This window comes from Schistocerca gregaria, chromosome 2 (assembly GCF_023897955.1).
Source record: "Schistocerca gregaria isolate iqSchGreg1 chromosome 2, iqSchGreg1.2, whole genome shotgun sequence".
In the NCBI taxonomy this organism is placed as follows: domain Eukaryota; kingdom Metazoa; phylum Arthropoda; class Insecta; order Orthoptera; family Acrididae; genus Schistocerca; species Schistocerca gregaria.
The window spans coordinates 35,511,266-35,525,835 of record NC_064921.1 but is presented as its reverse complement, the minus strand read 5'-3'; the positions used below and the strand labels follow the sequence as shown (position 1 = coordinate 35,525,835).

The window sequence follows — 14,570 nt, the reverse complement described above, 5'->3', positions numbered from 1 at the left end:
TTTCAAATTCTTGTAGTACAGAAAGCGACATAGTAATTACATACTCATTATCATAAAATACTGCAGTGCTTTATTTAGTGCAATTAAAGTCACAAAACAGGTTTGCCAAATACACGTACCACCACATATCTACATCTACGTGGTTACTCTGCTATTCACAATAAAGTGCCTGGCAGAGGGTTCAATGAACCACCTTCAAGCTATCTCTCTACCGTTCCATTCTCGAATGGCACGCGGGAAAAACAAGCACCTAACTTTTTCTGTGGGAACCCTGATTTCTCTTATTTTATCGTGACGATCATTTCTCCCTAGGTAGGCGAGTGCCAACAGAATATTTTCGCAATCTGAGCAGAAAACTGGTGATTGAAATTTCATGAGAAGATCCCGTCGCAACGAAAAGTGCCTTAGTTTTAATGATTGCCACTCCAATACACGTATCATGTCTGTGACACTATCTCCCATATTTCGTGATAATACAAAATGAACTGCCTTTCTTTGTAATTTTTCGATGTCATCCATCAGTCGCACCTGATGCGGATCCCACACTGCACAGCAATATTCCAGAATAGGGTGGACAAGCGTGGTGTAAGCAGTCTCTTTAGTAGACCTGTTGCACCTTCTAAGTGTTCTGCCAATGAATCACAGTCTTTGGTTAGCTGTACCCGCAATATTATCTACGTGATCATTCCAATTTCTGTTATTTGTAATTGTAATCCCTAAGTATTTAGCTGAATTTACAGCCTTCAGATTTGTGTGACTTATTGCATAATTGATGTTTTCAGAATCCATGCCAGTTGGCATTGAGAAGGCCATTCTGTTCAAGATACGAGGGTCGGTCAAAAAGTAATGCCTCCCATTTTTTTTCTACTTAAAAAAATTAAGTTAAGTGAAAAATTTGAATTTGGCGCCATTCCTCAAACCTTCTTCTGCAATCCACTGCAGTAGTAACTTTCTGTGTCAACAGGTGGCAGCACAGCAGAAGTTTGTAAGATGGCCGACATCGATGTTCGTTTGAGACAGCGTTGTGTGATTGAATTCTTGAATGCAGAAGGTGAAACGCCCATACGCATTCATGAAAGACTGAAGAAGGTGTATGGTGTTGTGACAGTGGATGTCAGCACTGTTAGACGATGGGTTCGTCGTTGTAAGGAAGCTGAAGGGCAAACACCGTTGACTGACGAAAAGCGGAGCGGCAGGCCGGTGAGTGCAGTGACTCCACACAACATTCAGCAAGTTGATGACATCTTTCGTGGTGACCGTCGGGTGACTGCAGATGAAGTGTGTCGCATTATTTCTCTTAGTAAAGGCAGTGTGATCACGATTATTAAACAATTGGGGTACTCAAAAGTTTGTGCACGGTGGGTTCCACGAATGTTAACCGATCAGAATAAAGAGGCAAGGAAAACAATAGCCTCCCAACACTTGCAGCGCTTTCGTTTGGAGGGAGATGAGTTTCTGAAAAAAATTGTGACTGGGGACGAAACATGGGTGCATTTTTTTGAACTCGAACCAAAGAGGCAGTCAATGGAGTGGCGTCACACAAGCTCGCCGAGGAAGAAAAAATTCAAAACTGTGCGATCGGCAGGGAAAGTTATGGCAACAGTTTTCTGGGATACAGAGGGTGTGATTCTGGTTGATTTTTTGGAGCAGGGATGCACAATAAATTCTGTTCAATACGTCACAACCCTCAAAAAACTTAAAGCACGTCTTCAGCGAGTTCGCCCAACAAAATCAATGGCAGATGTTCTTCTTTTGCATGACAATGCAAGACCACACACCAGTCGTCACACCTCTGACGAGATTGTCAAAATTGGATGGGAAGTTTTGCCTCATCCCCCATACAGCCCTGACCTGGCACCATCAGACTTCCATCAGTTCGGGCCACTAAAAGAAGCTCATCGTGGGATTCATTTTGAAGATGAGGAGGCCGTCAAAACATCCGTGCGTCAATGGCTTAGGAAGCAGAGCTGTGATTTTTACCGTGCTGGGATACATGCCCTTGTTCAAAGATGGACCAAAACTGTAGAGATGGGCGGAGATTACATTGAAAAATGACAAAATGATCCTCAATGTTGTGGTTTTCAACCTATGTAATTGCATTTAAATTTCCTGACAATTAAACGTAGAAAAAAAATAGGAGGCATTACTTTTTGACTGACCCTCGTACATTATAATTGAAGTTAAAATCTTCTGGGTTATTAGGCCGCATCATATTTCCACTAAAATGATCGACATTTTGACCCCTCTGCTGGGATCTTCCGGTGTCCACTACAGCTAAAACACTGTCAGAGACGAGTGTCGCATTTTCTTATAAAGGGGAACCTACAGACTTACATATCTCATCACGTTTCAGCTCAGAATATGTTCTAAGATTCTACAAAAAACCGGTCAATGATACTGGACTGTAATTTTGTGGATCACTTCTACTACCCTTCTTATACACGGGTGTGGCCTGTGCCTTTTCCCAAAAACTAGGCCAGTTTTTTTGTTCAAGGGATCTACAATAGAGTATAGTTAGAAGAGGGGTTAACTCAGCCGCAAATGCAGTATAGGATCTGACAGGTATTCCATTGGGACCTGGAGCTTTTTTTCCATTTAACGATTTCAACTGTTTACCAACACCACTGACACTGATCTTTACTTCACTCATCTTTTCAGTGGTACAAGGATTAAATTGGGGCAATTCTCCTGGGTTTTCCTTTCTAAAGGAACATTTGAAAATGGAGTTGAGCATTCCATCTTTTGCTTAGCTACCTTCAATATCAGTTCCTGTCTCGTTCATTCAGTAGGGAGTGGTGCCACTAACAACCCTTACATAAGACCAAAATTTCTTTGGATTTTATGAAATGTCATTTGACAATATTCTACTGCGGTAGTCATAGAAGATATTGTGCATTGCTCTCTTCACAGCAAAATGTGTTTCATTCAGCATCCCTCTATCTATAACCTTATGCTTCATTTTGCACCTATTATACAATAATCTGTTTTTTTTTATAAGTTTCTTTACAGGACTGTATACCATGGTAATACCTTCATCGAAGAGTCAAGCAGTATATTGCCCCCTCCCACATATACCTCGCCAAGAGACCATGAGGACAAAATCAGAGAGACCAGAGCCCACACAGAAGCACACCGACAATCCCCTCCACGACCAATACAAGACTGGAACAGAAAGCAGAACCGGTAGAGGCACCCAAGGCACCCTCCGCCACACACCACCAAGCAGCCCGCAGAGTACGGATGTAGATGCACAATGGAGGTTCCCTCCCTTATGAACTGTTCTACTGGGTACATATCCATCCAGTGTGTGATCAACTATTCTTTTAAAACATATTTGTAAAACACTGTCTTATTTTTTCTTCAATGTATTTGCACATGCTGATGTGAATCATTTATCTTTAGTAGCGGGAACTACATAGCATGTCCTTAGTTATGTTCTTTGAGAAAGAACGACACACATATAATTTCACTTTTTGAAGATATAACTTGTCTTATCCCCCCATTTCTTCATTTATATTGCCTCCTCATTTTATTCCCTTCCACACACTCTCCAAATTCTGGTTCTGTTTCCAATTGCTTAGGTTTCGAACCCAAGTACCCTGCACAAAGCTCCTCGGCTAGCTTCAGGATGTAATTAAGTGATCCTCTTCTCTGCTACTTCCTTGAAAATGAAACATGAATTGATAGCTGACAATGCAAGAACATTATTCAGTACACGAACTGGCCATTTATGTGTACCGGTTCAAGCAGTACATTTTCTTCCCACTTCATCCACCATATTTTGTATTGTCTGAGAAGTCTACGGCTTCCAGAATTCTTTTGGGACTTGCTTGACATTCAACTTCCGAGACAAGGAGAACAAGGATGTTCATTTCTTTCCTCCCCTCCCCACAAACCTTGATAAGTTGCGAGAGCGCCATTGAAATGTTTCAAGAGAGCTGTGTCATAAAGATGAACTTTCATTCCCTTTCAAGCATTAGGAATGCCTCGCCTTGATTGCGTAGTTGTTCCAAAAAGCTGTTCCATTATGTTTCAACTTCTTACCATGTTTCGCTTATTTTAGTTGTCTGTGGTCATGTTTTGCCTCTTCTTTTGAAATGGCGCACGAACTTCATTAATACAATTTTAGGAAGAGTCTCGACACATGGCCCGAGATCGTCTTTTCTTACATTCGGGAACCCACTACACAGAAACTTTGAGTCAACATCCACATGAAGATCAAATATTATGTCAATTTTATCTCATTCATTGGGCATACACTGTAAGAATGGCCACCTTGTTTTGCTTGGGAAAAGCTGCTCATCAGCACTCAGATTCTCATCTGGAACATCTATAAAATAACAGTTTTTTAATGAATTTGTTCCAAGCTTTTGAAGCTAATGCAAATTTATCTGTATTCATGCATTCTGGTCTTACGTTTAAAATGTCAAAATGCAAAAATCTTAAGAGTTTCTTGGAAACATTTACCCCTCATTATTTCACTGAAGAATGGTAGCTCAAAAACATCACAAGCTTTCAGTACAGCAATGAAGGCCTCAAATTTTTCCAACTTACCCTCCACAATTCATTTTTTTGAACATGTTGTTTCTTCCATTTCTGTAAAGTGTTTTGTGTGTTTCACTACTGACTCATCAATAAAAAGATGCCATGCACTCGCTACAATATCATCTGCTACTTTGAATATGGAGTATGTCCTGAATTTCCTTTCAAAATGTTATGACACGCCAATCTGTCAGATATGGTCTTTCCAAACACAGCTACAGTCCGCTATGCGAAGCCATCTATACTAAGTAACACATTACGAGGTCCTGGGAGACACATATTTAAGTGTCCCCTCTGATACCTTGTTTTGTGTGTTACACTTTCTGCTGCTGTAATACAACAATAAGTAACTTCAAATTATAATCATATGCCCACAATAACAGCAATCTAAATGGAGAAGTTTATGCATTAGTTGAACGAAAATAACAATATCAATAACCAATCTGGCTGAACTTCACCTAAATAATCAGTATCATCTGAATCATGATTTCAGAATGGTCATATGGTAAGCAGTAATCTTCATCTGCGCTTCTTCTCCTAAATCCTCTACATCTAGGTCACATTCTGCTCAGACATATAATCTGGAATATCATGCAATAGAAGCGAACAATTCTGCAGCAGTAAGGGACAGCTCTTTATGAGCCACAATTACTGTGCTGTGACAAGCTGAAGAATGACAACACTACTGAAGACGAAGGGGAAAACAACTGATGTAAATAAAAAATAACAGTTTCATTGTCAATCAGATTACTGCACTTAAGAGAATAATTTTAGCAGACTTAATCTCAACCATAGTAAGGAGGACATGTCGTAGCATGTTTTATTATAATAATCAATACAGTAGTCGAAATGACTACTCCGGCAGTTTTAAGTATTCTCATTAACAACATCCTGTCCAATTATATTTTGTATGGATGAGTCCGATTGGTAATTTGCAAAAGTCACTGAAGGCCATAACAATATGACAAAAGTTGCAGTCAAAAAATGTTTTCAAAATGTGTAGCAGTCATTCTGACAGCTCTGGCTGTTCTAGTGTTAACTAATTGCCCCTCCCCACTCTCCCCCTACACACACACACACACACACACAAAGAGGATACTTTCTGAAAAGTTGCATCCAGTAAGACAGGAAAAAAAAAGAACCGAGACTTATTCTTTATGGAAATCCGACGATCAATAAAGTCAACATGGAAGTGCGTAATGGGCACATTTCTAATGCTTTGAGCCTTCTAAAACCAAAAAACAAAACCACTGTGGTAGCATGGCTATGCTTCAAATTTTAGGGGGAAAAAATCTAACAGAATCTCTCAGCAAATGGGTCTCCTACACCTTTCCACCAGTGGTTTGTCGATAACTGAATGCTCCTATACAACACCACTGCACTGACCTGGTGGGAATCAGAATTTATCTTTGATGCATTAGCTACAGCATTCGAAACAGTTGTTATTTATTTATTGTATTCTGCTTTATTTTTGAGTGTGTGGGGGTACCTTCCTCAATCACCACAATGGCTGCAAGTAGTTGTAACATACTTCATGAAATGGAACTATCAGAAAAGAAATTATGACACACAAATAAATGTGTTTTTTTTTTTTTTTTTTTTTTTTTTTTTTTTTTTTTTTTTTGGGAACCTGTCCTATTATCCAAAGAGGTTCAGATACAACACTTGTAAAGCCTATGAGAATCCTACTAAGTTGTTCTATTGTTATAACTTCAAAGTAACTTACATCGTGTTAAAAAGAAACAATGCTGCACTACAGAACAACTAATCTCGTAAGTTCCAATAATGACAAATACAAGATAGAAGATAAAAAGGCATAAGAAAGTCTATACCACTACTCCGTAAATAGTGGAGGCACTGAACAATGGACACACATTGAAAAGCAAGGAGAAAATGCTTAACCTTATCTAAAAGTTAAAATTTTCCATTCCCTCTCCCCTGTTTTTACATTTAAGTCTACTGCTCAGTGCCTCTATTTAGTGGGTAGGGGCTCCTCAACTTGCACCAAGATCTCTCAATTTATTTTTGTTATTACTTACTCTTCTCCTTTCATCTACTTTGGCAAATATAGCATTTAGTTCACTTGTATTGTTGTCCTGAAAACAAAAAGAAGAAAAATACTTAATTTCAAAACAAGGCACTGTACTGATGATTCTTTCTTTTCTTTTTTTTTATTTTACAAAACAGATCAACACACAGATACATACACACTGTTGCTCCAGCTCCATCACTTTGTCCTGGACAAGTTCTTCATTTCCACCACTTTCTTCACGCAGTTTTTCTATCTGCCGCTCGGTGTCCTCCCTTATCAATCTGTTCAAGTAAGACTGAAATGTAAAACAGTATGCCTTGAGATAGGGGGTAATTATATCCTAACCGTTATTTAGACTTATATTCAGAGGAGATGTAATAATGTGTATTCAGTTTTTTGAGAACATATCATAGTGAAACGTTACTGATTAGCAAATACTGTCATGCAATCACCAACACATAAAAGGTAAAAACTTTACTGAACACTGGAAAGCATTAACAACACAGCAGATAAGGTGACAATGCATACTAATTCACATCACAAACTTTCAAGAGAAATCGGAATAGACCCAAGAAAGACGATCAAGAAAGTTAATTGCAGTTATTTCTGTTCACGAAAAGAATACCACAGTTAAATAATTCCTCAATGCAACTCACAACTAGTAAGTACATGTTACTTTGTAAAATATGTATACCGATTTACAAAACACAATATAAGGAAAAGGTAGATTGCTACTCAGCATAAAGATGACACATGGAGTTCCAGAAAGGGACAATGAAAAGACACTTGCATGTTAGGATCCAGATAAAGCCTTCTCCTAAAAAAGGAACAAGCATGCAAGCGCCCCCCCCCCCCCCAAACACACACACACACACACACACACACACACACACACACACACACACACACACACACCACACACACACACTATCGCCATCTCTGGCAGCTTCGCATTCTGGCCCAAGCTGCTGATGATGGCGGTCTTGTCTGAATGAGGTGCGCTCACTTGCTTAAATCTCTCTCTCTCTCTCTCTCACCGTGTGTGTTGAGAGGGGAAGGGGCGGGTGGGTGGATCTGCGAGTTTCCTTTTCTGATGAAGGTTTTGGCCAAAGGTTGATGTGTCAGTGTCATTTTGTTGTACCTGTCTGCAAGTCAACAAGTCTTCTATATAGTGAGTAGCAATGTATATTTTCCTTATATTTCAACCTGGAATTTCCACTGTGTAATTTACAAAATACAAAGTTTTGGAAACACAAAATTGAACTAGTAATAAGTTTAACTTCTTTTTATGCCTCGATCTTCACTGACCTTTCTTACACTAGTAACAGGTTCCCTTCTTACTCTAGTTACAGATTCCATTACAGAACAGCAATAATTTGCTTTTGTTTAATATGTGTACAACAAAAATTCAGTGCAACTGAGAAATTGCACACTGTACGTATACAAACAGTGACCTGCCAGGCTTTCATTCTACAGATCCTAAATGGTATGCATTGGGTGCAATCAAATGAAAACTAGCCATCAGGATCAGAAATGCAATAAATTACAGCCTACTATCGCTAGGCGCAGAGGATAAGGTAACAACAGATACCAAGGATGCACACAGGAGTGCTCAGCTACCTGCAGCTAGGTAATTGACCAGGTGTGAGGGACACAAAATTCCCTTCTACCAAGATATGTGAAGCCTGCATGCACAGAACGAAACAGGTGTCACGGCGAGAACACTTGTTGAAATAAAACATATTAACTCAAAAATCTTGGATATTTAGTGTCACACAATCCAGTAATGCTACATAATTTCAAAGCTACTGTACTGGGTGTGCCCACAAGACAAGTCCATTGCTACTTATAATGTTTTCTACTTCAGAAACTATGTGAGTTACAGCTATAGTAACAATTGTCATTTACACTAATTTCCTTCACAAATTTAATTATGCAAAAATGTGATGAGCTAAGGAGTCAAATGTGGTAGCAACCGAAATTTTTACTATGACCTCTGAGACATATGATCTAATACACTAAATAAACTACAACCAATAAATAATTCTGAACTTAAAAAAAATTCAAGTTAGACTATGTAATTTTCCACAAAATACATATTATGAAACCAGCAACAGTGCAGGCACATCCATTAACTGTTCTTTGTCTAAGTGAGTCTACCATATTCAGTGATTTAACAGTAATATTGAAATTGTTCTAATCAGCTACTAAGACAGGCTTTTGCTATAGCTGAAAACTGATAAACGTATTTTCTTTGCATAAGGCAATGGTCTAAATTGTCTCACCGTCTTTTATCAATAGTAGAAGAGAACTGATGGACTTTAAACATACTTTGCTGGCAGGAAATGGCCACAACAAAGGGGGGTACATTGGCTCTTAGCACTGTGGGACTTAACTTCTGAGGTCATCAGTTGGGGGTATCTTCATACAGGAATAGTTTCAATGTTTTGCTTATGAAATCCGAATGGTGGTCACAAGTGTAACGTTCATCGTAACACACACGACAGTGAGCTCAATGACACTCTGTAAATGCAACATGTGAGTGACGGGGCTTTGGGATTTGTGGTAAGCCACTAGCCTCGGTGGTCAGTTTTGTCAGAGTTTAGCAGTAGGAAGCATTTTATTTCACTATTGGCAGGTGATAAAGTAGGTTGCAATTACGAGAACTTAAAACTTTTGATAGGTGTTAAGGTTTTGGAGTGAGCTGAAATATTACTTTTTGCCGTGTCACAATGTGTTGCAGTGAACTAAAGACTGTTTAAAAATTTTCTCCTGAACTATTATTACCACGCAGAATCTAAATAGATACTGTAAGAGTAGACTTCGACGTCAGCTGTCACGTCAATAAAATTCTTTAGTGGATTTGACTACATTGTCAATACATCAAATTCTCCTGCGTTTCAGCCACTGCTGCAAGTGGCCTTCCTCTGGATGTTCTGCTTACTGATGAATAAGAAAACTTTAATCCTTACACAGTAGTGGAAGGAGCTGTTTTCATAATACAACAGTGTACTGAGGATGAGGAGGAGGGGTGTTAGACGTCCTTTACTAGCATCTGTTTTATTTCTTATTATCGGTGGAAATAAGACGTGGAGACATTTGAAGGAACAGCTCTTCATTCTGCCCCATTATGCCCAGAATGCTTATTCCAGCATGCTGATGATACCTTATCTGGCCACGTGAAAAACAACAGCTACAGAATTTCCATCAACACCTCAATCAACAGCACAGTAAAATCCAGTTTACCATGGATATAGAAAAGAAGGGTTACTGCCTTTTCTCACGTGAAAGTTTACCAAAACCCTGATGGTAAACTTGCCCGCAGAGTATATAGAAAATCCACCAACACCTGAAGGTACCTACATCCCTTCTCCCACCATACGCCTAGGCAGAAGAAATCCACCCTGCTCACATTAACAATGAGGGCCCACAGGATAAGCGATAAAGAACACCTGAATGCAGAACTGAAAAATCTCAGGTCCACCTTTGGACCCTATGGTTAAGGGATGAAGATGATATATGAAACCGGGGTGACAAAGGATGAAGGCAACACGGAAGAACAAAGGAACCCATGTTTTCTATTTAAGAGGTTTAATCTCCTGTATTGTATCCGGAAGTGTACATTCATTCAGTTTGCAGCACAGTAGTTAATAATTTCTTTTGTTTTCAAGACATCCGTTCATTTAGTAAGACATCCGGTCATTTAGTAAGACATCCGGTCATTTAGTAAGACATCCGGTCATTTAGTAAGACATCCGTTCATTTAGTAAGACATCCGTTCATTTAGTAAGACATCCGTTCATTTAGTAAGCCAGCCAGGCCCTCAGCTGTCGCCTCGTCACATCTCCACAGCAGCCAGTTACGTATCTAGCTTTTCCTGTGTTTTTCTAGTACTATACTTCTTAAATCGCATGTATATTTTTCTATTTACAGGGTTTCATCTCGCGTTCCTAAAGGTGAGTGTAAATTCAGGCAGTCCATAACACAGGTTCCATTTCTTTTGAACAGCCAATTATAAAGTTCATTGAGGTATCAAGTGTCCCTTGGTGACACATCAGGAGTATAGAGAGTTGCACATCTAGGTTTTTGTCTGTTTTTATAGTTTATTTGTTCAATTAAATTTACTAGGATGGGCAGGATGTGTTCCTGCTGTACAAAGATGCTGGAGGAGCAGGCCACAGTTAGTGAACTGAATGCGCTTTTGGCTATGATCATCTGAGTTCAGGCTGCAGCCTAGGAGTGAGTTTGTTTTGTTTTAGGGCGCAAAAACAACTAGGGTCATATGCACCAATGCCAAAACTGTGAAATACAAAGAGAGGAGTTAAAAACAACTATATGTCACTGCCAATCGACGTAAGATAAGCCAGCTAAAAACAGGTCAGTGGAGAAAGGTCTATAAAGCACACCCTAGAGAAACAGAGGTCCAGAACTAATATTGCTATGACAGATAAAAAACATGGTTGGCAGCCCAAGCATCGTTCGCTAAAACAGCCAATAACTCAGATGGCAAACCCAAAAAGGAATGTAAACAGTTTTTTTCTTTAAAAAAAGAGGAATTCAGTCAGGAAACGGCAGACAGTTAAAAGTTGGGTGCAATGTGCACAAAGTGATGGGGAAGCACCACTTAACATATGGAGATGGCTAATAGGGCGTGTCCAATATGCAACCTAGTTAAAATGATCACCTTGTGGCAGGAGGGCCAAGAGGAGGTTGTCCATGCTGCTGTGAGAGGCTTAATGACCTGGAGCTTATCCCCACAAAGGGAGGAACAGTGGTGGTGCCAAAATGACACAAACTCCTGACAGAGGACAACACAGAGATCGACAGAGGGAATATAAGAACTAGTGAGCTGAGGTACGAAGACTGTAGCCTTGCAGCACCATCAGCAGCCTCATTTCTCATCAGATTGGCATGACCACGAACCCACACAAACATCACAGTGGCTCCATCAAGAGTGAGCAAGTAACACTTTTCCTGGACGCATTGCATTAATGGATGGATGGTGTACAGTGCACAGAGGATTCGAAGGGCACTGATAAGAGTCTGAGCAGATGACACAATTGAAAACCCTGTGTCGCCAAATGCACTCTGTGGTCTGATACAGGGCGAAGAGGTCTGCTGTAAATACTGAGCAGTGTGCCAGAAGCCAATACTGAAAAATGTTGGCGCCAATGACGAAAGCACACCCGACAATGCAATCCGTCCTAGAGCCAACAATTTACACAAATGTACTATTACGAAATTCCGTGTGAAGGTCGGGAAACTGAAGGCGATAGAGAGAGGTTGGAATAGTGTCCTTAGGATAAGAATGAGGCCAAGGTGAACACGGGCCACTGCACGAAGCCAAGGTTAGAGCTGGGTTCACATCCACCGGAAAAGTTGCCGAGAGCGTGAAGTTAATCTGCCAGAGCAAGAGCCCAAAGCGAACTCCAGGAGGTACGATACAAGAGGGATGCGCCCCATACTAACAATCAAACAAATCATCGAATAAAGAGACACAGGACGGGTGGCCACACACGGCACACTAACAGCACACGTATCGGCTGAGGAGAAAGTCACGGCAGTAGAACAGCGGTGGTTCGGCAGCTTCTGCATGCAGACTTTCAACCAGGCAAGTGTAAAAGGCACCAGTGTCAAAACGGGTGCCACAATGGGAGACAGTACTGAGATGGTGTAAGAGGGATGCACAAACAAAGCACCCCCAGTCTAGTTGTGAACAGACAAGGTATCATTACAAATGGATAAGGTTGTTCGATCTGCACCCCAGGAAGTACCATTATGGACACACAGGACATTGAGGGACTGCATACAGCGGGCTGCCAAGTAAAACACGGGGGAGGACCGAGAAAGTTTCCTGTCGAGCAAAAGCCCCAGGAATTTTGTAGTTTCAACAAACGGAAGAGCAACGTGCCCGAGATGTAAATATAGAGGGAGAAACCAACAGCGCTGCCAGAAATTCATACAAATGGTTTTGTCAGTGAAAAATGAAAGCCAGTGTCGATGCTCCACGAGTAAAGATGATCTAGACTCACTGAAGACCTCGCTCGATGAGACGGGTTCGTGCAGAACTGCAATAGATGCAAAATCGTCAACAAAAAGAGAGCCCGAGATGATTTGGCGGGGGACAGGCCATTATAAGATTAATGGCGAGAGCAAAGATGACAACGCTCAAGATGGAACCGTAAGGCACACAGTTTTCCTGGATAAAGGTATCTTGAAAACTTGGTCTTTTAAAAATTCCTCAAGGAAATGGGGCAGGAGCTCACAGTAGTCACACATGTACGGTGTATAAAGGATACCAGTCCTCCAGCAGATGTTGTAGGCTTCCTCCAAATCAAAAAACACAGCCACAATCTGGTATTTCTGCAGAAAACCATTCATGACATGGGTTGACAAGGTAACAAGATGGTCAACTGCAGAACGGAGCACCTGAAATCAAAATCCACACTGTGTAGTGGTCAGGAAATTGTGAGACTTGAGCTACCGTATCAGCTGGGCATGAATCGTACATTCCATCACCTTGCAAAACCAGCTGGTGAGAAAAATGCAGCGATAACTAGAAGGGAGGTGTTTGTCCTTAACCACGCATAGGTATGGGTATGGCAGTGGCTTCACGCCCCAGCACCTGAGAAACATGCTCTCTGCACAGACACAACTGTACGTGTGAAGGAGAAGGTGCTTGCCCATAAGAAAGAGGTTCTGCAAACTTCTGAATGTGAAAATTTTCCAGCCCTGGGGTGGGGGATTGGGAAAAAATGAGAGCAATATCTACCTTCCTCATAGTAAATGTGGCATTGTAGCAATCATGATTCTGAGAAGAGTATTGCCCCAACCTCTTCCACTTGTTTCCAATGGAGGAAGGCAGGGTGGTAGCGAGAGCAGCTCAAAATCTCCACAAAATGGCTGCCTAAGGTGTTGGAGATAACAATAGGTTTCATTACGACACCGTCTGCTATTGCCAGGCCCGAAATTCTGGAATGGACCGTGGTCCCAGACAGCCATATGAGGCTGGCCCACACAACAAAGAGGGAGTGGAACTGTTAAAAGAAGTAGTACATGAAATCCAGATAGCTTTTCTTTGCATCCAGAAGAACACGACGACATTGTACAGACAACTGTTTATAACGAATGAAGTTTGTCTTTGTAGGATAATAGTTAAAAATGGAGAGAGCATGTCTCCGCACATGAATGGTATCGTGGCATGCCTAAGTCCACCAAGGGACCTGGACACAGCAAGGTAAAGAGGAAATGTGAGGAACGGAACATTCTGCAGTGGTGGGGAGAACATTTGTAAGATATGCTACCTGGTCATCACAACTGGGTAAATGGTGGGTTTCGAAGATCACCAGGGAGGAGTAAAGCCTCCAGTCAGCCTTAGAAAGCTGCCTGGGTGTGCACGTGGGTAGAGTACGAGTCAGCAAACTGATAGCACACTGGAAATGGTCGCTTGAGTATGTGTCAGAGACAAGAGACCACTCAGGTCAATGGGCAAGCTTGGCAGTGCAGAAGGATAGTTCCAAATCAGAATAGGTGTGCGTGGGATCTGAAAGGAATATGACCACTCCCATGTTAAGGCACAATATGGTTAAGCCGATTAAGGTCAGCAAAGATAGCACCTCTCTGACAGCTTCTGGGAGAACTCCAAAGAGGATGGTGCACATTAAAGTCACCAAGCAGCAGAAATGGGTGAGGTAGCTGTCCAGTAAGTTGGAGGAAGTCTGCCCAGGTGACAGAATTATCGAGGGATGCAAACGGTACAAAGGGAAAAGCTCAAGTGAGGAAGGAAGAGGTGAACTGCCACAGCTTGAAGATGGGTAGTCAGGGGGATGGGTTGACAATGATCATCATCCTGTATGAGCAGCATGGCTCCCCCATGAGATGGAATGCCGACCTTGAGGCGAATGCCAAAATGGACTGGGAAGAAGCACGAAAGCTCAAAGTGGATGTGAGGGTACAATTTTATTTCCTGAAGTAAGAATACAAGTGGACATTGCAA

At 41.2% G+C, this 14,570-nt stretch overlaps 1 protein-coding gene across 3 annotated transcripts in view; it reads right to left on the bottom strand.

Moving 5' to 3' along the window:
* Positions 1 to 14,570, bottom strand: part of LOC126336264 (E3 ubiquitin-protein ligase CHIP) — a 150,771-nt gene that overhangs the window by 70,042 nt on the left and 66,159 nt on the right. For all 3 annotated transcript variants that reach the window (XR_007564934.1, XR_007564935.1, XM_049999763.1), the window contains exons 4-5: positions 6,750 to 6,869; positions 6,582 to 6,638 (exon numbers count right to left, since the gene is read on the bottom strand). Coding sequence is in view for 1 of the 3 variants with exons in the window: in XM_049999763.1 (XP_049855720.1) it covers positions 6,582 to 6,638; positions 6,750 to 6,869 (177 nt within the window). In the remaining 2 variants the exon portion in view is untranslated. The remainder of the gene's footprint in view (positions 1 to 6,581; positions 6,639 to 6,749; positions 6,870 to 14,570) is intronic.